We start from the raw sequence: 24688 nt of genomic DNA, 5'->3' as shown, positions 1-24688 counted from the left end.
ATCTGAAGTTGATATGATATTTGAATATTTGTTTGAGATTTGATAATATCTCCGGTATAGAACCGGAGATAGTATGCATCCTTAAATGAGCGTCAGCGCTCCCCAAAGTCGATAAGGGCAAATACATACCTTTGCGTGGTGTTCGACACACATTTTTCTATTTGAATTAATGCCTTTTGGTCTGTATGTACTTCATTCTGAAGCACTACCAGGAAAAACTACTATTAATCGTATGAGCTAACCCATCTTCATAAAGGCATTTTATTTTAATAGAACAATTACGACAAATTCGCAAGATATTACAACATAATTTTTTCATTCGATGCAGCGTTATTGTAAATTTCGCACAAACTTGAATATTCTGAGCGGTAAAGCATACCTTTCCAAGCATCCACATACAAAAATCAAGTCTGCTTGGTTCTCCCACCGGTATAAGCATACCCTTTCAACAAGTATAAACTCACTTCTCTATTCGAAAACATACGGCCACATCAAATCAAAAATTAAAGCTCTAGACATAAAAAAAGTAAATTCCTCGTCTTTTAACGTCGTAAGATACGACATCATCAAAATTGTACGCCGAGTCTTACAACATACGAAGAAAAACAATTGAATTTGGCTCAAAAATGCTTCTGGTTTACTTTAATCAAGCCATTTCTGAAAAAAAAGGCACATCTATTTTGAGTGTCCGAAAATGGAGATAGCTTTTTTTAGCCAACATATATCGGGTATTAGACATATTGAAGACCACAATTGCTTAAAAGGGCTCTTAAATCGCGATTCGTACTTATGTTCGCTAACTTCTTATTGTTGGACGAGTCGTTGCTAAGAAAATGCAAATTATCTCTTTTAAGTGCGAATTTGAGATTTTCAGCAACGACGTTGAACGACCTGTGAGTTTCTTTTTATTTTATTTTACTGTATGCATCCTCAAATTCTAAAGGGTACCAAGTGCTGTCCAGTTCTTCACAGTGCACTGCAATCTTTAGGATATCCCAGTTGTCGACAGAGGCGTCTGAAAGTATGGATGTCTCTGTATGGCTCTGTGGAAATATCGAAAAATTGGTTTGCCGTTCTTCAAAAATACGTTTGATATCCACGCAGTAAGGTGTGCCTCCGGCGCTTATCGGAGGTGTGGTTGGAGAGGCAGTGACCAACGGATCAATCCACGACCAGAAGAAGGAAACATTGGTGCCACTCAGATTTATGTCGGTCATTGACGATGATAACTTGGAGACGTTTTCTGGTAGTTCTGATATCAACGTGCCTCCAAAGTTCAGATACGCGACTGATTCACTCTCAAAGAGCTCTTTAGGAATGGTTGAAATTAGGTTCAGTGACAACGATAGGTCAAACGGTGCAAGTCGGACTAGTGATTGTGGAACATCTAGAAACTGGCTGGCTTCGATGTAAATACTCGCGTACTGCGGCCACTTCAAGTCCAAGTCTTCAGGTAGAGAACGCAGATTGGTGACACAAAACTCGATGTCTTCTAGTGATTGAGGAAAGTCGTCAGCATGAAGACCGATGGGTATCTCACCATTCGTCATGTTTACGCGAACTAATAACAGTGTGGTTAGCATGGGATGAAATTCATGAGAGATAGCAGCCTCTTGATCCCAACTTGAAATTGTAGAATTGTAGATCTTGAACTCTCTCAAACCACAAAACTCAGTTAGTTTTTCTGGAAGCTCCAACGCCGGGCAATGGCGTACAACAACACGTACTACCGTTGTAGGATCGAATTCACTCCATTGAGTAGTAACTTCATCTCTAGTGCCGTTAAACCCAGAATCGTAGCAATTAAGCTCCAGTAAAGAGCAAAATGGCTGAGATGTAGTCCACGGTTTCACTTGCATCTTGCACTGGGGCAACTCAGGTATGGATCCAGCGTATAAATGAAGAATCATAACCACTAATCCCCAGAGAAAGAAACCAATCTCTGTAGCTTTTCCCACCCAAAAGTGTAGAGATTCCCGATCGACACTTTCGAAATTTTCCTTGATACTCGCCAGGCTAGCGTGAAAGGGGGCAACGACTGTAGCGCGATGGCGAGCGTGAGTTGCACGTCTAACGCGCTTCGTTGGTCTTGCACGGATGAGCTTCTTAATGTTGTTTAGGTTCCCCAGCATACTCAACGCAAATACAAATCGCATCGCTAAATCGCCCCACGAAGCCACTAAGACCATTTGAAACTCGCTCATTGCATGGACCCGCCAGTCGTCTTCATACCATTTCATAAGAGGAAATCCATAGGTTTTAAACTCGAAATCGGGGATGTACATAGCCACTAGTACAGTTGTGATCCCGACCGATGACACTAGATCTAGGACGCAGTCACAGATCAGGGCTAGTAGTCGTCTTTGTGTGGCATGGTTGCGGAAGAATGAGTGTACAAGTGCTGTGCTCCAGCAGTTGAGAACGAGTAAAGCTACATAGCCGCGGTTTAGCTCTCTGCGAGGTACGAGCAGACTCATACGATACGCTTGCTGGGTTTGCAACGCAGTCTCTACAATTTCTCGACACAGTAACACGAAGTCAAAATTTGGTCCATCAACTCCTAAAAATCCGTCTCGCGTGAATACTGCTCGGTAAGTCCAGAAGATACCGTCTTTTATAGGAGCAACAAGAGACCAGTCTTCCCCGAATCCGTCGACGTTGGCTGGAAATTTGATGACATTGTAGATTGCAAACACTACATCTTTTTTCCACCAAGACCATCCGATCATCCAAATAATGTACGTAGCATGAACAATTGCCATAGATAAATGTACTAATGCGATCATACGATGATATTCAGTACCCATCCCGATGTAAAGCAATGCTAGCCATGCATCCAAGCGAGTATCAGGTAGTTTCCAGTAGCCCCAGCCGGCGAACGCAAAATACACGAAGCACACGAAATGAAGAAATACGAAGCCAACCCAAGCAATTTTGAACACAGTGGGCGAGAACTTGTCGGATTTTAAGCGTGCGATACGCTCATGGACACGAATTTGAGCGAGTCCAGGAGCTCTCCCTGGAGCAACACGGTGTGGCATCTCAATACAAGAAGTCGATGGATTTATGCGGCGTTTTTAGATTCGGTATTTCTACAGCTATTCTAGTGTCTAGCGACCACAAATTCACAATAATTAGTAACTACCGGTATTTTATCGTGGTCGTACACATTTAGCGGCGTACCAAGCATCAATCTGTCTGGACGAAAAAAAGAGGTATTAACAATGATCGAATCAACGTTGGTCCTCAGTTTCGTGACAGGGATTTGTATCGTTGAAGCTGGTGTTATCATTTTCCCGGCGCATTCGACTACTGCCGCGTACAACACAAGCTTCATAGTTATATTGGCGATTTGTTTCGAAGTACCTTTCGCCCATTCTAAACTTAGCGGAGCTGATAAAAATACACGTACGATAACTGCATGCTATGGCAAGGGTCGCATTACAGCGCATTGCGATGCGCATCGAGGCAAAACGCGATGTAATGGCCGATCCAATGACAAAGCTCTCGGCATTGACACAGGTATTTGTTACGATGAACGCGAGTGGGTTCTCGCTCTGGTGGTTTATTATTCTCTTGGTGCATCTGACTACGTTTGCCTACAACATGGGCTTCGCATTGTTTTACTGTAATGTGGACGACTGGTATTTAATGTTTGCGCTCGCTCGCCATGGCGTCGGAATGCCATCGTCAGACTTTTGCACCATTTCTTACGTCCACATGGCGTTGGCAGGAGCTCACGGGTTTTACTTGGTGAATATGGTTCTCGGATCTGCGAAGCAACGTACCTTAGTATTTAGGCTCAGCTCTAATACGTCTCGGAACAGTAGAAGCCTGTCAAACGGAGCGGAGTCTAGCCTCATTCATGAAGAAAAAAGTGGAACCAATCGGTGTATTAACTGGGTGTTTCGCACCAAGAAAATCTGTAGATTTATCACTCGTAAGAGGCATGGACTGAGTGTCAACGGTAAATATTCATCCACGACCAAAAAAAGAAATACGCGTGTCCATGAGCTCTAATTGGGTAGCATAGCTCAGCAAAAACGATACGTTTTGCGGCAACTCGCGCAATAAAGTTCGACTCAAACTGGTGTATTGTATGATACCGATTTCGAAGAGTTCTCTGGGCACAGCTTGAATTGGGTTACCGTCCAATGAAAGCGTTTGAGGACGTAAACGCATGAGTGATGGTGGTACTGCTGTTAGCAAACTGTTCTCAATGTAGACCGCGCAACTAGGCCATTTGGAGTCGAGATCGTCCGGCAATGATCTCAGATTCGTCTCTACCAAGTATACCCCAAACACAGTATGCGGGAATTCCGGTGACTGAAGGCCAAGTGGTAAAACACCGTCCGTCATGTTGCTGCGAGCAATGGTAACCGATCCCCATTTCGGATGGTGAATACTGGAGAGTGCGGCGCTGGCGTTCCATTCAACAAGTGTTGTATTGTACACAAAAACCTCTCGAAGTTGACGGAATCGTTGAATGTGCGGTGGTACTTCCATTGCTGGGTAATGTAATATCTGAAGTTTTGCAACTGTACCGTGCTCGAATCGCCCCCACTCTTTGTTAACTTCATCTGTCAGTCCTGAGATCCCAAGCTGATAGCAGTCAAAGTTCACGACAAAACAGGATGGAAGCGCCCCCGCCATCGGATGAGCTTTAGGATTGCACTCAAGCAACGGTGGTCGCAGCGATGCATCAATATGCAATACTAGAACACCTATGCCCCATATCGCCAGCATGATTTGAACCACCTCAAACAGGCCACGACGCCGATACGCGCTCAAATTTCCAAATGATGACCTTCTTATGCCCTAACAATTTGGTTATTGTGAATTTTGCTGACTGTGTGTTCAGTGGTGAAAAGCGTACCAACCGAGTCCAGTTGATTGGTGTCATTATGGAGAGTTTCAGTTGCTATTCGACTGTGCCGCCGTTGAAGAAGGTCTTTCATTTTCCCAGTTCCTCCAAGTAGGCCAATCGAAAAAATTACGCGAATGACCACGATGTCACCAAGACAACTTGTGCTTCGTTCATCATCGTTGCAAACCACTCATCGTCCATCATTTGAACACCAAACCCATTCACGTTGACGTCGTATTGATTTATATACCTCGAAACCACCCAAGCAGCCACACCCACAGTTGACATCAAGTCGAGTGCGCAGTCACACACAACCAACGCGAACCGTCGATACGCTTCATCATCCTTGAACCATCGAGAGTAAATAATGACGGACGACCAGCAATTCACCACAAGCAAACCGACATAAAAGTGGTTTAGATGGGGATGCGAAAGGTACCTGCTCATCCGAATGGCTTGCATCGTCTGAAGAGCTGATTCGACCAACTCACGACAGATAAGAATGCTGAGATAGCATTGGAAGGCTCTACAACTGCAACTATTTATGCTGGTGGATCAACGTATTGTCTAGACCTTGAGAAGATCCTGAGTGGCAACACATCAGCATTTTCGGAGCGATTTCAGATCGGGCAGTCGACGCTCCTTATGAATGCTTCTGAGGGGAACTGGGACATCCTACGTCGAGCCGTTGACTGTACACCAATGACCGAGGTCACGACGTCTCGCCTTACCTATTGGGACCAATTATTTGCTCTTCCTAGACCACTAAGCTTTGTTGGCACTGCTTTACCTTGATTTTTTTTTTCGGATGAAAAGACTAACTAAAATTATTAGAAGCTGTACATGTACCAGAATACCCTGACATTGACAATTTCAGATTTGAAACTGTTTAAAATAGTGGTCATTTAAGCAAAATTGGGACTTGCTTGCCAAAGCTGTTGCCTGCTATTCAGTTTACATGTAGGAAATAAACTATTCTAACGCTAAGGCTATCTCCACTCAAGTTGCTATTTGAGCTTCTATTGCTAAATAGAGAAAATGTTACAATCTGCTATCTCCAGTCGGGGTTGCTATTGCTATAATAGAATAGCAGCTCGACTTTTCATGCTATTCGAGGCCCGAATAGCAACTGTGGTGCAAAAATAGAAACTGGCACAACAGAAAGATCGCGCAGCATCATGGGGAGAGGCAAGAGGTGGTGCGATCAGGAGGACGAGGCTCTGGCTCGTGCGTACAAGGCTGCCGATGAAAACTCCATCTAGGGGACTGATCAAAAGGCTACTGCTTTCTGGGAGAATGTATGCCAGCGTACAGCAACAGCTTTCGGCGGCGACTCTCGGACCTTGCAGGCCATCGAAAATCGCTGCAGCTTAACTTCTCATGACACGGCCAAGTTCGCTGGGTGTGTTTCTCGCGTGAAAGCTCGCAATGAATCGGGGAGGAATGACGACGATGGTGTCAATGATGCTGCTGCATTGTTCCAGGAAACTCATGGAAGTAGGTTCGAGTATTTGTCGTGCTGGATGATCTTGAAAAGCTGCCGCAAGTTTGCTGTGTTTGGCTTACCTGCTCGTCAAAAGCGTAGCCGTGACGCTGTGCCGGAGCCAGAGAAAGAGACTAGTGAGCGTCCCCAAGGACGGGATCAAGCCAAGAAAGCACGAGTTCAGGATTTAGCTTTAGAATCGACGTCATCGCTCCTACGCCAGCTACTCAGCCGTATCACGGAGAAACACGAGAGAGTGCTGGCAGAGATGACGCGTAAAAATGAGTTGCGTGATGAAGAGGTAGCTATTCGCCTTTTTGAGACCTCTTCTAGATCACAAGAAGCAACTCAATTCATGGATTTGTTACGGAAGAAAAAAATTCTACAGCTTGCTGAACAAGTACGCAGTCTTGAGACTGCGCAAATGTTGGCGTCTGCAGAACTTGTCGATGGTGGTTGCGCAGTTGGCCAAACTGACGAGGCTGAAGTTGAAGCAGAAAACCGCGATCATAATTCTGGTGGCGACGTGGCAGCAGACTCAGTGTTGACCTAGGGCCGATCTGGACCCGTGAAAGTTCCAGTAGTGCTCAACAAGCGCATTACGAAGCTCTGCATTATTGGCCTCGTTTGTAATTCGGCTTAACAGAGCTGCATATTGTCTTATATCTTCAGATTCTGTTGGAGGCTCTTCGTGATTATCTCCAAATGCGCGTACCATTTCAACTGGCCGTGAGATACTCGTGTTGACAATTGCTTTACCTTTGTGAAAAATGCGCATGTTATGTAGAATTAAACAGCAGAGCATTACATCTTCCATTTCATTCGGTTTCCACAAACGACACGGCCGATCCAAAATTCCAAACCGCTTTCGCAGCATTCCAAAAGCACATTCAATTTCCTTACGCACTGATTCCTGTACTTCTGCAAAGCAGCGTTCCCGCGGGTTGGATGGACTGGAGTACGCGGCTATCAATATATGCCATGGAGGGTTAATGCCGTCAACAAAGTAGTATGGTTGTGTACGAGTGACTGACTGCAATTGGTACTGCCCTTGCGAGATAACTCCACTCAGGATGTTTGCAATGAAAGGCGAACGATCTAAAACATTAATATCATTTGCCGAACCTGGCATTCCGAAGAAACTGTGCCAAATCTACCTGTCTGCTGTCGCAACAGCCTCCAAAACGACGGTGGGCTTCTTGTTTCTCCCCTGGTAGTAGCCTTTCCAGGCGTTTGGACATGCCGATCACTGCAAATGAAAGCAGTCTAGCGAGCCGAATAGACCAGGTAGGCCTCTGTTGGCGCTGAATTCTAGGATAGTTCGTGTGTCTTCATACAATGGCGGTCGAAGAAACTCACCACCGAAAACCTCGACGACTGCTTTGCAAAACTTCTTGAAGCATGGTGACATAAGTGACTCGCTGATACGGTAGTATGCGTCCTGGGCATCTGCCGAATTTCCTTCTGACAACATGTGAAGCGAAGCGGCAACCTTTTGCTTCACCGAAGCTCCCATTTGGCCGACAGCGTCTGGGTGCTGCTGGAAAAATCGATCGTGAGGTGATAGAGCCGTGCAGAGCCTGTAAAACACGGCTAAAGAGACACAATGCCGCCGTCGAAACTTCTTCTCATCGTACACGGGGTTTTCGCCAAGGTAGTCGCGCATGAGTGCAGCGTGTCCAGAGGCGATGTTACGGGCGCTGGTCTTGGGTCTTCCTTTTTGCGAGCCTTGCCGCTGTGAAGACTGTACTGAACACAGCCCTTGCTCAGCACTTACCAGCACACAGGCAGCGGCAAGAAAGTCGTCGTCGTTATCAAGGTAGGTAAACTTCTTCGTCGCTGCTCTCCATTGTGCTTTCCGTAGGTGAACAAGCAATCTGACGAGTGGAGTCGGCGAGGAGTCGCTATTGCTAAACGTTCAGTCGATAGCAACAGCCAATCACGAATGACCGATAGCAATCGGGATAGCAACCAGGAGTGGAGATAGCCTAAGGCTCAATAAATCAATTTTCAAACGTCGTCAGCCTTGCAACTCTTTTCTACATGTACATCGTCTACGAAAATGTTGAAACTAGTCATATTTTTTTGTTATTGCTGGATCTCACAGACAAAACAGCCAAGGGTGGTGCAAAAATGTTCTTTGATCGTTTTCTAAGTTTAAAAACTGGAAATAAAATGTTGCCGCAGTAACTAAAACTCCGCCTATTTTACCTACTGTCCAGTGTTTCTGGACCAGCAAGCACAGTGTCGCCTAAAGATAGACTGGTCGGTAAAATTACTATAACACGGCCTGGCAACGTTCGTCTTATACCTCCACCAGTCCCCGTCTGATAAGTTCCTTTCGCCGGCGAAATGTGCACGACCATGACGTCTCGAGAGGTTGTGGTAGTATCATTGTGGGAATTCACGTTATGGTGCTTTACGTACTTGGCATGGGGTAATGGATTCCACTCACGTCCTTTTTTGTTCAGCTAGGGGCTGATAATATTAGGATTTCACATCCACGCTTCTGTTCAGCCAACACCTCCACAATGCTTACTGCAAGTACGACCGTGGCTTGTATTCAGACCCACGTGCTTCTTTCTTTGTCTAGATTCCAACCGTCTTGGTATATCAGGACGTATCGATGAAGTGGGCATGAACTGGCAAGAATTCGACAGAGCTACTGTGATCATCATGTTAATTAAAAATTGTCCGTCACTGGATGTGCATAATGTTTTCACGGAGTTCCACCAGCTTATTAGTATTAAGATATATAATACGACAACAAGTGACTGGAAGGAATCAGCTGCCATTACGAACACGAACCAACCGGCCTTCCTTTCGCTTATGTTGGCTAGACTGAACATGACCAATGGTTTGTTGCCCGCTGGGCTTTAGTCTAACCACACCCCGGTTGGTTTGTATTATTTCGAGATGTACATTACGAATCTACGAGCTGATCTCGACTCGAAATGGAATTTAGGATCGGTCGTCTTTATTGAATACTATACAGTCAACTCGAAATGGTTCAAAATGTACTTCTACACATCTGGTCGTCGTGTCTATCCCTTACTGGAAATCCCATCAGCGCACTCCCGTTCGAGCTGTTTGGAATGGGGGAACTGGCGATTGGTTTTACGAACATCGTTGAAATGCCTCGAGATGAAGGACAACTATGGCACCAATATTTCGTTTTTCTGGACGTGGACAAAGGAACTTACACAACATCAGAGTGCGCGCAGGATGCCACGACCGATTATGGCTGGAGCCTCGGTGTATTGCAACGACATTGAGCGGATCTGCACACAGCCTTTCTGCAACGCCTTCTTCAGCTTATTCGTCTGAATTGGTGGACCCCAGCAAAGCCAGAGTTGGTGGTCCTATCTGGTCTGGGGTAGATTACAGTCCCGCGGTGAATGGAGTTAATGGTCCTCTGTTCCCTCTCGCTTCTGAAGACGAACGCAATGCACTTATTTAGTCACTTGATTTCAGTTTTTAACCCCTCCAGCCCGGAGAAATTTTAGTAGTTTTAAATTGCATATGCACCATAATTTGACTTCGTATTTGTATTCAAAGGTTTCGGGTAGGGTAGGGTAATATGTCAGAGTCGGGAATGACTGAGCATGGACAAGCCTAAACTGACGCTAAGCTGAATATTGGGCTCCAAAGTTCTCAAAACAATCCGCATAATGCAGCATAATTTGCCGTATCATAGAAGGACACTGTACAGACACGAGCCACGCACGCCGGTTTATACATTTCATAGAGTTCCAATTTTCGCAAATCTAAACTTGAAAACTTCCCATACAAACGTTCATATTCAAAGATGGGGTGTCGTCCCCATGAGCATGTGCAATCAATTGACGTGTACATTGACCTTTGGGCAATCAGTTGATGCGTGTTCAGCAGGCATAACCAAAAACAAGTAAGTCATCAGCTGGAAAGCCAGCCGGCGTCCCTGGATACATTGGTTGTGATATCGTGTGTTTAGACGTTTGCAAAGTACAATTTGGAGGCACTTAGATTGCATATATTCAGTTTTATATTCAGCTTACCGGTTATATATTCATCCTTCGTCGTTTATTTATGCTAGCCGGAGCAAGAGGTGTTAGCGGCTCGACAGGTGTTCCTGGTGTAGAAGGGGGACCAGTACCCACATTTACAGCACGTCGCACTCTGATACTTCTTCCGGTGTCAGCAGGAACCAGTTTGCCATTCCTCCATTCGCGATGCCAGATATCCAAGCAAGTCATCGCCACCCCACGGATCTGACGACGCGGCTTCATGCACAGGAATATAGGCCCTGACTCGCTGCATTCACTGCAAAAGAAGGACGTTGCCGTAGCGCGTTTATCACTGGCACGTAATATCGAGCAGACCTTGCAAGCTCGCTGTCGACGTTTCGGCTGTTTCCTCTTTTTTTGCCACTCATCGAGCTGTTTCGGGGTGTGTAGCTCTTCGCCTGCGTCAACGGACGTTGTAACTGAGGGCTCTCCACTTGAAACACGCTGGCTTCCAAAGGTGTTCCCTTCGTACATGTCTGATGGCCGGAGCTGGCAGAGCTGCAAGTGCAGCTTCTTCATATACTTCACGTGGCTCAAAGGACGCGAGGTCTGCTGCTTGTGATAGGCCTTATGCACAATGTAGCCATTCACGATCGCGAGGTCGATCAGCCCAAGCACCAGAGACTTATAATATTTTCGGAATCGTACTGCTCGCTGGATAGAGTACCGCTGCAAACGCAACTGATCATGCACGTCCACGCCCCCCATGAAGGTGTGATAATCTTTCACCACTCGCGGGCATGGGACTTCGACCGGATCCGCTCGATCTTGACGGACAATTCTATCCATCTCAAGGCTACCCCCTGTGCACAAAAAGTGAACCGGCCGCGAATCCCACCAGCTGATGGCCGTCATGTTTGGCGCCAGCTTGGACTTAGCAAATTTGAATGATCCCCGATCGATGGTATCAGGCCGAGTCTTCCTCTTCTCAATCACGTTCTTGCAATAGCCCAGCCGGTTTGTCATGATCGTCCCGACACAGTAAAACCCCATGAGTAGAAGTTGAATAGCCAACGCCACCGACGTGTAAAAGCGATCGACAACTACGAGTCGCATTTCTTGTTTCCAAGCACACGAACCAAACACAACAAGAAGATTCCGTACAACCGCAGCCGGTCCTGATTTCATATCGGCAGTGTGAGCTTCGCTGATATGCTGCTTCTTACCGCAGTATACCTCAAACCTATATAAATGCAGCATAAATTTCGTAACCCAATCAGCATTAGTCTGCATTATGCACCATTAGAAAAACTGGAGGCCAAAAAAAAACGTACCGAATGCAGTATGCTGTAACAGCACTGCACATCATGAAAAGCTTGGTGCCCCACTTGTGGGGCTTGGCTTTCATATAGACACGCATCTTATTGAAAGATGAACGACTCGGTAGCATTGCCTTGTCGAACGCCAAGTGCGACGGCGCCACATACCCCCTCTGGAACGTCCTCTGGAGCACTTCCAGCACTTTACGAATCTTCCAAGCTCTGTCGGTTTTTGCTCGTGCATCGCTGTTAGGATTGAGGTGCAAGCTGCGCGAAATCTCCATAAAGCGATCCCTTCGTAACACGAATCCAAAGGCACCACGTGAAATAGCCCCTTCTTCAGTTGTTTTCCAGTGATGGGCAAGCTTTTCGCGGTTCGGAGAGATTGTCCGTGCAATCAGTAGTCCAATAAAGCGGCATAGCTCGTGGGGTTGTATTGGCTTTGATCCTTCCAGTTTAGTCCGGATATCACGTTTGGTCTTCTTTGGAAGGTCCGGATTGAGCCGCTGCTTGCTGCGGTATCGCTTGTACCGTTCATCCACACGTAGGGGGGTCATTTCACGCCCATAGTCGTTGGAGCACACAGCAATGTGCTGCCATAGTGCCACGGGCATAAAGAAGAAGAACAATGCCAGAGGAGATTCTGCATTGCGCAAAGCTTCGGCTGTGGGTCCAGAGTATCCTTGCCGTAACCCCGGGTAACTCTGTGTGTTGTCCACAGGTTCATATGGGCCCATTAGGTACTCACGCGTATCCGGCTCCTCAACATCTTCCCAGCCAGCCGCAGCCATATCACGCAGAGCTTCATTCTTCAAATTACCAGAGAGAACTTGATCCTCACCACCAAAGCGATCCAAAAAGCTCTCCGCGAAAAGCACTTCTGCAGCAATATCATTCTCCGTAGGATCTACTCCCTCGTCTTCAACAGGCGCACTGATGTCTATGCAGTCCTCAAAACTGTCCTCTCCATCGTCCAAGTCGTCTTTTTCCGCATCATCACCAGAGTCCATTACACTGAAGTCGGCAGCCTCTTCTCCATCGCAAACGTCATTGAGAATATCATCATTCTCATCCAGCAAGTCGTTGTTCAGTGCATTCTGACTGCTATCTCCTCCTTCAGTGTCATCTATACATAATTGTATAATACATTACAAGTCAGCTATGCAGTATTATATGCAACACAAAATGCAGCAGAAGATGCATTATATGATGCAGTATTATATGCAACACAAGATGCAGCTTACCCGGCTCGTATTAACTTCCATCGTCAGCGGAGTCAGCGGAGGCGTGATCGGTTGGTACTGCTTCCTCAGATCCAGATTGCTCGTTCATCGATTCTGGGCTGCCATTGCCGACGTGTGGTGTTGTTGCTATCAACGCAGTTCGCGGTGGAGGTGTCACTGCCATGGGGCTCTCCGTAGTGGCTAGCGCACGTCGTGCTGAGCGCGATGGAGGCCGACAACGACTTGGTGTAGCTGGTGCATCAACAGTGGTTTCAGGCGCGGCGACGATCACTGGAGGGCTGGCGGGAGATGGGTCAGTGCGTGCTGTAGCGATATGGTTTTCCACCGTGCCTTCACTCAGGGCGCCATACGTTTCTCGGACAACCTGGGCAGCTCGTGCTATCTCAGCATCGCCAGGGTTCGTTGGGCGTGGAGTTCGCGAGCGGGTTCGGAGCACTACACAGATACACAGCATATTAGTCCGCAGTCGCCATCCACATTCTGCAATAATTCGTACTGTTGGCATAATACTCGAGCACCGCGTTCTCTCCCAGAAAGTAGTCAACGCCTTCTGCTCCATCGGCGCTACTGCCAGGTCGGTAACGGCCGTCCAGACTACGGCTTGGCGGGCGTTTGCTCGTCCATCCTTGCGACTTCAATTCACGCCACACCGAACGAAGGAAAGGTCACGCGACCTTACGTCGCAGTTAAAGACCATTTTTTTGGGGGCTTCGCCATCTTGATTCTGCTCTCGCTTGTGCTCTCGGCGCGCAAATTCTCGAATGAGGGAGAAGTTCGTTTGTCGGCGTGTGGCTGACAACCTTTCCCTGTCTAATCCGATAAAACAATGTCAAATCAGTTTCTCAAAATTAGAAAAAATTAGAGGACCATCTCTTGCAGGTACTATGGTCAGGTGTAGGTATTGAAACAGAAAAAGAGCCACTCACGCCACTCCGATTATCTTAAAGTTTGTATTGGACCTGGCAAGGGAAAATGCGCTCAATACAATTTTCAAGTCAAAATTGCTCTTATGTAGCATAATGCAGTTTATCAAAAATGCCTAAACAGCATTATGCAGCACGTCGGGATGGAGGGGTTAGAGCATCCTCACTCGAGCGTGTCATTGCTAATCAAGAAAATATTTTTCCGTAACGAATGCTAAAAATAGCTCACACCATCCCAGTGGGTGCTCTATTGCTACCTAAATTTATAAATTTCAAGCAGGTGGGCTATTCCAAATATGAATAGAGCGCGGGATCTATTGCAACAGCCGCATTCGGCAACGGACTACCAGAGCACAAATCCACCATTCTACAATGGGACGCGGGCGCAAATGGGAGACGCAGCAAGATGAAGCGCTAGTTCGCGCCTATTTAGACCTCTCTCAAAACGCCATTCAAGGTGCAGAGCAGAAGGCAGCGTCCTTCTAGGATTCAATTTTCAATCGATTTAATAGCGCAACAAAGCCGAAGAAGGAGGAAGTTCGTACTGCGTAAGCGCTTCGCAATCGATGGTCTAGTATTTCTCACGACGTGGCCAAATTTGTGGGGTGGTATAGTGTTATTAAGGCCCACAATGAGCCAGGCAAGAGTGCGGATGACGTAATGAAAGACACCCGAATACTATTCAGAGAGCAACAAGGATCCGAGTTTTCTTTCGAGAGTTGTTGGTTGATTCTGCAGAAATGCCCGAAGTTCATGGATGGGATTAGAACCCGTGGGTCTGGATCTAACGCTGGTGTGGCTGGTGAAGTAGAGAAGGAGAGGCCAAAAGGACGAAAGAAAGCTAAGACTGATCTAGCCGCGGAAATCGAGGATTTTAAAATACTGAAGCAACTCGTGGATGACAATAAAGAGCGAAACTCTGTACTCTTTGAGCAAATGAAGCGCAAGAACGACTTGATTGAGGAGCAGCTTACAATGGACCTGTTTAAGACAGACCCGAATTCTGAAGAATCCAAAACCCTTTTCAGTTTCATGCGCAAGAAGCGTCTAGCTTCTATCATGAATGGAGAGGCAGCTCGAGAACTAGGAACATCGATCAATGGTCGAGATAGAGACGTGCAAGACAAACGTCAAAACTCACCTGCTCCAGGTGCCGATGTAGCTATACCTGTCAATGGTACGGTTGGAAATGATGCTGGTTCGATCAAGGATGTAGTAGCTCGTCCCGCCATTTAAGACGATCTATGAGCACGATCATTGAATTGCTTTAATCTTAACAAACAAATTACCACAAAAACAATCTTCGAGTCTTCGCCATTCTCAAAGTTAAAAAAATAAAAGTAGCAAAGCATATCCATTAATAATCTGAGCTGTGTTAATGTGTACCATTCCAACTCCAGAAATGTCTGCAAAGTACCTCTCGCATGACCAAGGATGCACTGTTGTCGGGAAGAACTTTAAAGCGCTTGCATATATCCATAATTGAACCCGCCAAACATTCATCGGCTGATGCAGACACGTGTACGGGTTCGAGGGGTTGATGCTCTGCGGCTGTATTCAAAGTTTCTGTACCGTACTGATCAGGAAGTAGTCAGGCACGTTTTCTCCTCGCAGCTCGATCACCATGTTATGTAGAATGCCGCAGCAGTAAATAACGTACTTCATTTGATCCTCGTACCACAAGCGAGACGGTACGGCAAGGACACCAAAACGGGACTTTAATATTCAAAATGCACATTCAACATCTTTTCTGATAGCCATGTGGGCTTTTGTAAAAGCCTTCTTGCTTCTTTCTTCAGACTCCGTATACGCCGATATGAATGTACTCCATGCCGGGTAAATACCGTCCACAAAATAGTATGGTGTTTCGTAGTCTACACCATCAATTTCATAGTGGACACACGGCTGAGTATCATTCAGAAAACTATGCAGTAAAGGAGAACGGTCCAGAATGTTTAAGTCGTTGTTTGATCCCGGAATACCGAAAAAGCATGCCATATCCATCGATCTGCAGTGGCAATGGCTTCAAGAACGAAAGTAGGAGCTCCTTTTCCACGATAGTGTCCGTGCCAAGCTGTCGGACAATTCTTCCATCGCCAGTGAGTGCAGTCCAGAGATCCCAGCAAACCCGGCATGCCACGACTCCCATTAAAGCGCAGGATCTTCCTAACGTCATCTGCTGTTGGCCCCCGCAGGTACACTTTACCATATATGTATACCACAGTCTTACAGAAAGCATGAAAGCTCTTCATCACAGTAGTCTCTACTATTCGACAATATTCGCCCTGTCCATCAGCAGAGATGCCGCTTACTAACATGCGTAGAGCTGCAGTCATTTTCTGCTGTGGAGATGCCCCCATCTTGCCAACAGCATCAGGTTTCCTTGCAAAATAAGAATTCGCTTCCGTAATCTCGACCAATAGCCGCCGAAAGAGTACTAAAGGGAGCCCGTAGCGTCGCTGGAACAGGGTTTCGTCGTAGACCGGATTAGGACCGAGGTAGTCCCGCATTATTGATTCGTGACCGAGTAGAATGCTCCGTTCACGTGTTTTCATCCTTCCGGGGACTGAGCCCCGGCGTGGCCGGCCTCTTCATCTTTTAGAACGGCGACGTATAATCAGACTTAGAGTGATCTCGGCGTCAAAGCCATCAAGAACATCGATGATGTTGTCATCGTCGTCGTGGCGTAGCAGCGCTTGAAGTTCCATCTATGCTGGATAGCGACCAGGCGAGTGGTCATAGGCAGAAGTATTTGTATTTCTATTTTTGAGTAGCCAATCAAAATAGATTTAAACTCGTGATTAGAAATAGGTTTGCCAATGCGACTGGAGATATTCCAGACCAAGCTCTCTATTTTTAACTCTAGATACTCTAACTAAATTATCTTATTTTTAGTAAACATGATAAATCACAGTTTTAGAACGAAAACGATGGACGTGCTGCTCAACATTGAGCAGCAACTTGCGCGCGTGATAGACGCAATAGCTGTCCCCGGAACTACTCATGCGTCGCAAGTGCCATCGCCAAGTACTATGACTCCTGTGCTTATCCACATTGAGCAGCTACTGGACAAAATCCGCTCTGCAACTCGCGCCATCGTCGCTGAAGCCTCGCAGCAAAGAACAGAAGACTTGACAGCCACAAAAGCCGCAGAATTCGACGATTTCCGTATTAAATTGGAGACTGAAGATATAGTGGACTACGAATCTGAAACGGAGACGGAGGATGAAGCTCCTGTCGAGCAGGAGAAAGAGAAAGGAGACGAACACAAACGCGTGAGTGGACTAATAGGAGTGAAGCGATCGAGAGAGAATGAGGAGGAAAAAGAACAAGAACCGGCTCTAAAGCGCCAGGAACGGGCTTCGACTTCCAAATCGAATACTGAGAATCGTCTTGGTGATAATCTCGCTAGGCTTCTCCAACAAGCCAGGAAGTGTTTGGAGCTAAGTGAAGAAGCTGCACTTCAGACAGTGTGGAAGGCAATTACTAAGCTCATGCATCTGAGCTCGTTGTCCTTGAACGGAATGGTTAGTTTGATACAAGACGGAGGTGCTATTAGTGAAGCAATTGCAGTTGGGTTTTTCGGGATGCAGTACTGCTACTACCCTCTATCATCGAACGTCATCAGAAGAAGAGAAAAGTAAGTCAGAGCTGGATCGCGGGCATCTCAAAAAGTATTGCTGAGGTAGTTGCACATGCGAAAGATAATTCGGATGTGCCGGCATGTCTTGCTGACCCACAATTAGAGGCTACGTCTCAAAACCTGACTGAAATTCGGGATTCCTCGGGACCAGATTTACTACGCAAAATGGGAAACCTTATCTACCATTTGACTCGTAAGGACGTGTTGGAACCAGATCGAATGGAAAAACCTCTTGGGAAATTAGCCAGTATCTTTCGTAAGGACATGCAAACGTGCAAGAAGAAGAAGACTCCACGGACAGACGAAGACTGGGGTCGATTCTATAGAATCGCCGAGATTTTGGCGGAATGGATACGACTGGCTGAACGCGCTAGTGAACCACCGGAGCTACGGCCACATTTACGTCGCTTCGACCGCCAGATTAAAGGCTTTGTAAAAAAGAATCCTGGACGAATACCTCCTACACTGTTGGAGTACGTGAGATTGAGGGTTTGCTATAATTGCAGGTGGTAACGCTGATGTGTTTTTCTGTTTGCTTTTGTGAAACAGAGGTTCTGTTATCTTGGTAGGGTTTGCTACTCCGACAAATGTAAATAAGGAAGAAGAGGTTGGTTCGAGGTAGACTAAACGCCAAGCAAGGTAGAGGTCAGAGAACTTCTTCAGTATTTTTCGACCAGCAAGCATATCATTGACGTACGGGTCCATGTCACTAGGACATTGTTACCGAGAAGATACTCTAGTAACTTACAATGTATTTTGAACCAAAAAAATAGCAACTATTTTAAATTTTTTTTAATCCAGTCCTATTTCAATAGCTTCTTTTGTTATTCTTTGTTTAGACGATCTATAAATATAAAATATTTATAAAAATATAGATATATTGGGAGGAGGGTAGAAGTTTCTCCTTTGTAAAATGACCACCTCGCGGATCTCTAAATTGCTGAGGTGTAAGACTGTTCATGCCGAGTCAAAGACAGACGCCTTCTAAGTGACGCGTCACGAAAGGCCATCGCTGCGAGAACTCAAGACGGCGCTTCTCCGTCAGTTACGGTGCAAGTGTACCGTAGGTAATCTTCATTCTGGGTACAGAGTTCAGAAACGCAAACAAACTTTTTGAATGATTTTTTTTCGGAAGTTCCGTGTCTGTAGAAATGAAGATGCCGTAAAAGAAAGGGTTCCGATCTGCAACTGCTTGAAGAACGTGGCCAGTCGTCTTTGTCTCTTCTCTCTCTCTTCCGTCCCTGTCGATCGGAGGCTCTTTGGATGGTGAAGATCACATCATTCCGCAATTCGCTTCCTCCAGCACCAACCAAGATTTCGTGATCAGCAGCAATGCGTCTCCCCAGTCTTCGTTGCTTGGCGAGTGCGTTACTGGTCTTCAACTCCATTGTCGATGCCCAAACGTACGATGCCATTGTCGTGGGTAGTGGCCCTGGCGGTCTCGTAGCTGCCGAGTATTTGTCACGAGACTCAAGTGTCTCCGTGTTGATCCTCGAAGCCGGGCCCAGATCTTTGGCTGCTACTGGTGGAACGGACTCCCCGGACTACGCTCAAGGCCGAGGTCTCACGAAATTCGACATCCCCGGTGAATACGACAGTGTCATTTACAACGGAGCCAACGAACAGTACCGTGTCGAGTGGATCAGTGACGCCTACATGTGGCTCGGTAAGCTCGTGGGTGGATGCTCCTCCATCAACGCAGCGCTCTACTTCCGACCCCCCGACTCGTACATCACCAACACGCAGTGGCCGTTCTCAGCAGCTCAAATGGTCTCCAAGATGAACGAGAACGAGCAAATTCATGGCCACACGGACAGACCGTCAAGTGACGGTATCTGGTACACTCAAGAAGGGTATTCCATCGTATCCAGAGCTCTACTAGCAAGGGGGTACGCTGAACGCACCATCAACGACGCTGCAGCACGCAATAGCAAGAGCAAGACGTTCGGTCATGCTCCATTCACCTTTAAGAACGGCAAACGAGACACCCCCGCCAATGCCTTCTGGGGACGAATGAGCAGTAGGAGCAACGTGAGGCTACTCACTGGAGCCAAGGTCGACTACATCTTACGAGCTTCTGGGGGTAAGGCTACGGGTGTCGTCTACAACGGCGGAACTCAAGCTCTACTGTCGTCTCGAGGTACTGTACTTATGGCTGCGGGTGCGTTGAGTACGACCAAAGTATTGATTCAAAGCGGCATCGGCCCGAGCTCGCAGCTTAATGTGCTTAATGGCCGCAATGGGTTCCCTGGCGTCTCTCAAGCTGCAGGATGGGTCACGAACGCCAACGTCGGGCGGAATCTGTTCGACACCAACGTGGTGTTTGCCTCATTCTCACACCCTCAGATGAGCTCCTTCCTGTACAAGAACAAACCCAGTTGGGCGATCAATCAGTACATGAACCAAGGCTTCACTGGACCCTGGAGTAGTCCCGGACCAACCCTTATCAGCTACGAGAACTACGACGTTCAAGGACGCACGTACGAGTTCCAGTCGACTGCACTTACGAATGGCTTTGGAGAGTTCTACGGTCGTAGTAATGCATTCACTCTAGCACTATACATTAACAATCCGGAGTCCAGAGCAGCTTCGGGGTTCGATGGGAACACCAACTGGAGGGCGTTCAACGAAGGTACGCCCTACTACGGTACGAGTCGCGATCTGGCCGCGTTGCAGTCATATGCACAACGTACAGTTAGTGCCATGGTAGCTCAAGGAGCCACGTTCCTTTCGGCTGGTTCGGACGATATATCGGTAGCAAACTGGGTTGCAGCCAACCGGGGATTAATCACACACCACTTCGGTGGTAGCTGCTACGCATCCAGCAACTCAGGCGACACTAGGCGATGCGCTGACGAGAGACTACGTGTCCTTGGTATGAGCAACGTGTTCGTAGCTGATGCTAGTGCCATGCGCGACGGTACCGTCAACCCGTACGGCTTCATCATGTACATTGGTCGAGAGGCTGCCGATCAAGCCAAGACTTTTATTACTGCGAACACCGGTACCGGCGGCACCTGCTCAACAGCAGAGAATAATGTCGATTACATCGGCAATGATCTGACGAGTAGAACGAGTTCGACTGCCAGTGGGTGCTGCTCTATATGCTCTACTACTAGTGGCTGTAACGCGTACTCGTGGACCAATTACAACGGCGGTACGTGCTGGCTAAAGAGCGCGAGGGGCACGACACAGAGTAAGAGTGGTGTTATATCTGCTACGTTGAATGGTGGCCCTACGTCGAGCTGTACGACGATCGAAGAAAACGTCGACTATACCGGTAATGACGTCGGCAATGCACTGAGTGGCTCAGCCGAAGGTTGTTGCGCGATCTGCCGGGCTCGAAATGATTGCAAGGCGTACACTTGGACGGATCACAATACCGGTACCTGCTGGCTCAAGAGTGGGAAGGGAGCCTTTACGACGAAGACTGGAGCGAGGTCAGCTCGAGTCAGCTCGACGTCACCTACGTGCACGTTGGTGAATAACGTCGACTACAATGGCAACGACATCGGCAACTCGCCCAGCGCTGCGGCGACTGGATGTTGCGATATTTGCCGTGGAAGAACGGGGTGCAGGGTGTTCACTTGGTCGAACTATAACGGAGGCACCTGCTGGCTAAAATCACAGCAAGGACCCGGAACGACGGTCGCGGGTGCCGTATCTGGAACCATCTAAGCTCATGTTCATTTCTGCACTAACTCAACAAAGAAGTTTTAACGTCTTAACTATGATTTGAGTATTACACTGTTCGATTTCGCAGTTGACTGAGTGAAGCACAACGTTTCGATTTTCGTCGGATGTATCCATCCGCATTATTGAGTATTCTTGTAATGGGGGTACGCTAAAACTTGTGGCATTACCGTTTGTGATTGCTTGTAGCTCTGTGCAGTATGTTGACCCACCCATTAGTAGAGGACGCGGCATTCCCAACTTGCTCTCCCCTAGCGGATACCAAAAGAATGATGTTTGTGGCGGTGATGTAGATAAATGATAGCATCGGCGATACGTTCGTCTCGTCGATAAGTGTGCTTCCAATACCAAGGTAAAACATGTCAGGAGCTTCGAATATCTCCGGTAGCTCTGTAATAGGGCTACCCGTCACCAGGCAATGGAAAAAATAAATTGATCTATCCGCCGGATATGTATTGCAATTAAAAGGAGAGATTGCATGAGGGCTAGATATTGTAATACCCAATTGGAGGGAAACCTGCAGTACCCAACTGCTGCACTGATCTTCATAAATGGTTGCTATTATCCTCGCTTATCAGCATGCGGCTATCTGATAGCCTTGGCTACACTGCATTTGTCGTCCTTCATCGCGGCGCAGTTTGGGCTTTGACAGGGCTATCTGTAGTAGGATGGCGAGGGTTAACAGGCGTAAGGACTGTTTTAGCGGATTGGAGAATGAAGTAGAAGCGTGGTCCGGAGTAGATGCCGCGAGATGATTTGCCACAACTACTCTGCCAACGCTACACCTGCTATAATACATTTAGGCGGAAGACGTTATAAAAATATCGAAAGTTACATGCACGTTGAAGTGAAGTATTGCTATATTAAAAACATGGTCCATGCGGATTGCAATACTTAATTGCACTAACTGCAATGTAAACTGCAATAGGGAATAACAAAAATCGATTCAAATTTCCTTTCTTGCCCGTCACTGACAGATAATACGGATCTATGTACAGTAGATTTATTATGTGAGTTGGCTGTGTACTCGATATAAATCATTGCAATTATCCAAATGGGGTCTAAATGCTTTCGTAAATTTAAAACATCATAGCGCACAGTTTATCAGAGAAGTCAGGATCCTATTGACCTGAAAAGAGGACGCCGTCCATCATGTTAGCGTTGTATCCAATGGTTACTATTAATAAATACACTGCAAAGATGATAATCCACCACCCAACGCTAAAGCTTCAATGTCCCAGCCCGACAAACTACGAGGAGGATGTCGATGGCTTCACCTTTCTAGCTATGACGCAGCGCTCCACTTCGCTCAAGCTCGTGGACGTTCCGTACCTCGACAGCTACTACAGTAGTATTTGTGAAGTAAACGACCAACGTGAACTAAAGTTCGGATGTCAAGAGTCCAAGAGTGGACCGAAAATGTATTGAGTATCAAAATTGTGGCACCTACCCAAAACTTTGTTATCTAAGAACCTTACTTCGCCGATGCTTTCTCTTTCGTCGATCGGTATTGTTGTTGAGATATACGCAACTTCATCCCAGCATTCCTAAAAAGCACAAAGAACACAGTTAAAAATAAAAAATATTCAGAAATTGAAAAAGCGTATCTACAGTACCTCAGCAAAATGATTGGAACTCGGTCGGGAAACTCCTTGTTAAACTTCTTGGCCACACGAAGCATTCCCTTGAGTTGCCTAGGCGGTGATGCCGTCATCTTTGTGCACCCGATCCACTTTGCCAGAGCTTCTGCCACTTTCTGAAACACTTCCCAACGCTCTTCAGACCTCGGAGGCAAGTCGATCTTTTGGTAATTTTTGTACTTGTTCATTTCCTGCTGAAAGTCGACAATTAACTTTTTCATCGGGCCTTCGATACGCTCCGCCGTCACTGCGCCCTTTTGTCGTTGAATAGTATGCACATACTTTTCCATTTTGGTCAGCTGGTCTTCCAAGTGGTTCTCGGCGTATTTCTTGAGTTTGAGACGGGTAGATCCCAAGACGGCGTCAGACAACGCTGCTGGGATCCCCGTGAGGGTATCAGCCAACTCTAGTACTTTACCTAGTTTACTAACCAGGTGGACCACGCACATAACGTTATCACGGTTATTCCCAGCACGACCTCCTTCTGCGAAGATTGTAGCCATTTTCCCGGCTGTGTCACGGAACAGACACGCGCTAGCTTCATCGATTGGAATTTTACTCTCCATTAACTGGAAAAGGTTCTCCGTCACCTTACGGCACGGTACGATGGCAGCTTGAGCCTTTCTATATTTTTGACCACGATCCAGAGCGGCGGAAGCATCCCCCGTCTTCAGCACGAAGTGTTGGAGGTTTGCCGCTACTTCCTCGGGCGTCGGAGGCGGCTTACGAGTCTGCTTAGCGTCTTCTTGCTCGGTATTCGCGTGTGCGGCTTCATCTTCTGTCTCCGTCTCTACATCCATGAGATCGATCGTCTCAGTTGTAGCTTGTGGAGCTTCTGCAGACGCAGCAACATGCTTGTGGCGAGTTTGTGTCACAATTGTGGCGACCAGAGTCTGTAACTCGACCTCTAGGCTCTCAATTTCCGCTGCCAGTGTGTGGGAGCGCTCCACTGCTTCTTGGGGGGATGGTGAGGAGGTATCATGAGAAACAACTTCGAGGTGGCGCTGGGCCGCTTCGATAGCAACCGATAGCTGCTCTCGGACAGCTTGAAGCGTGGCCAACGACATTATTCAGGAATGGTACAGCATTTTGTCACTCACAAATCACTAATTTGACTGAAAGTACCATGGATGATGCTAAAATACGCCCATTTCAAGCAGATCCTAAAATTTTGCTGTTGAGTTTAGGTGCTAGCGGATGCGCCCGAATAAAAGCCCCCTATCGAATAGTGTCCCGTGGAATGCTATTAAAATACATGCCTGCACTATTAAATACAAGTCCTTAACCCCAACAATTTTTACCCATAAAATGAGGATCAATTTTGTTTTTCATTTTTTCTATCAGAGCATTTTTTATCCTTAACCCATCTCGTTTAGGATAAAAAAAAGAGTGTTGGTCGGTTCAAGACACCAGCGCAACTCGTCGGCTCACCCCCCGCGCCGCGCTTGAAGCCATGTCAGACAGCGAGTCATCCGTAGACGATGTCTGCTGGTCAGACACTGACTCTGACGACGAAGACGCAACCACAGGAGCCTGGAGGTACATTGATTGCAGCCACGGTCAAGTACTGTTGGACGACGTGGAAACACTCCTGCTGGAGAAGGCGCGAGTGGAAGAGCACCAGGTTGTTAAGCGACTTCTACAGCGAATGTTTGGTACTACGCAGCACAACGCAACAAGCATCAGTATATCGCGGATTCTGTTCACGTGACCGTTCTTTCAAAGTTACAGCAGTTTGTGAACGCGCGCTTGGATGAAGCTGTGCCAGTCACCGTTGACGAGTTCTTCGCGTTTATGGAAGTGGAGCTCTGGCTAAGCTTCTATCATGTGACCCCGTCGTTCTTTTTCGACAACGCGAATAGAAAGCAGTATCCATCAGCTACGTCCTGC

At 47.0% G+C, this 24688-nt stretch overlaps 4 protein-coding genes across 4 annotated transcripts; 2 read left to right on the top strand and 2 right to left on the bottom strand.

Annotated features, from left to right (window-relative positions):
* Positions 1-905: 905 nt before the first annotated feature.
* On the bottom strand, positions 906-3041 carry PITG_18953 (uncharacterized protein; the record flags this gene model as incomplete). The annotated part of the gene is made up of 1 exon (XM_002997005.1): positions 906-3041. One exon carries the CDS (start codon positions 3039-3041, stop codon positions 906-908), a length of 2136 nt encoding a protein of 711 aa, XP_002997051.1.
* Positions 3042-6045: 3004 nt separating this feature from the next.
* Positions 6046-7143, top strand: PITG_18952 (uncharacterized protein; the record flags this gene model as incomplete). The annotated part of the gene is made up of 3 exons (XM_002997004.1): positions 6046-6094; positions 6290-6651; positions 7138-7143. The coding sequence occupies 3 exons, from the start codon at positions 6046-6048 to the stop codon at positions 7141-7143; spliced, it is 417 nt and encodes a 138-aa protein (XP_002997050.1).
* Positions 7144-18797: 11654 nt separating this feature from the next.
* Positions 18798-21143, top strand: PITG_18951 (carbohydrate-binding protein, putative; the record flags this gene model as incomplete). The annotated part of the gene is made up of 1 exon (XM_002997003.1): positions 18798-21143. One exon carries the CDS (start codon positions 18798-18800, stop codon positions 21141-21143), a length of 2346 nt encoding a protein of 781 aa, XP_002997049.1.
* Positions 21144-22632: 1489 nt separating this feature from the next.
* Positions 22633-23865, bottom strand: PITG_18950 (uncharacterized protein; the record flags this gene model as incomplete). The annotated part of the gene is made up of 2 exons (XM_002997002.1): positions 22633-22705; positions 22775-23865. The coding sequence occupies 2 exons, from the start codon at positions 23863-23865 to the stop codon at positions 22633-22635; spliced, it is 1164 nt and encodes a 387-aa protein (XP_002997048.1).
* Between the last annotated feature and the right edge of the window lie 823 nt (positions 23866-24688).

This window comes from Phytophthora infestans, genomic scaffold (genome assembly GCF_000142945.1).
Source record: "Phytophthora infestans T30-4 supercont1.92 genomic scaffold, whole genome shotgun sequence".
NCBI classification, from domain to species: Eukaryota; Oomycota; class Peronosporomycetes; order Peronosporales; family Peronosporaceae; genus Phytophthora; species Phytophthora infestans.
Note: the sequence above shows the minus strand (reverse complement) of the source record. Positions and strands in the feature narration are given on the sequence as shown.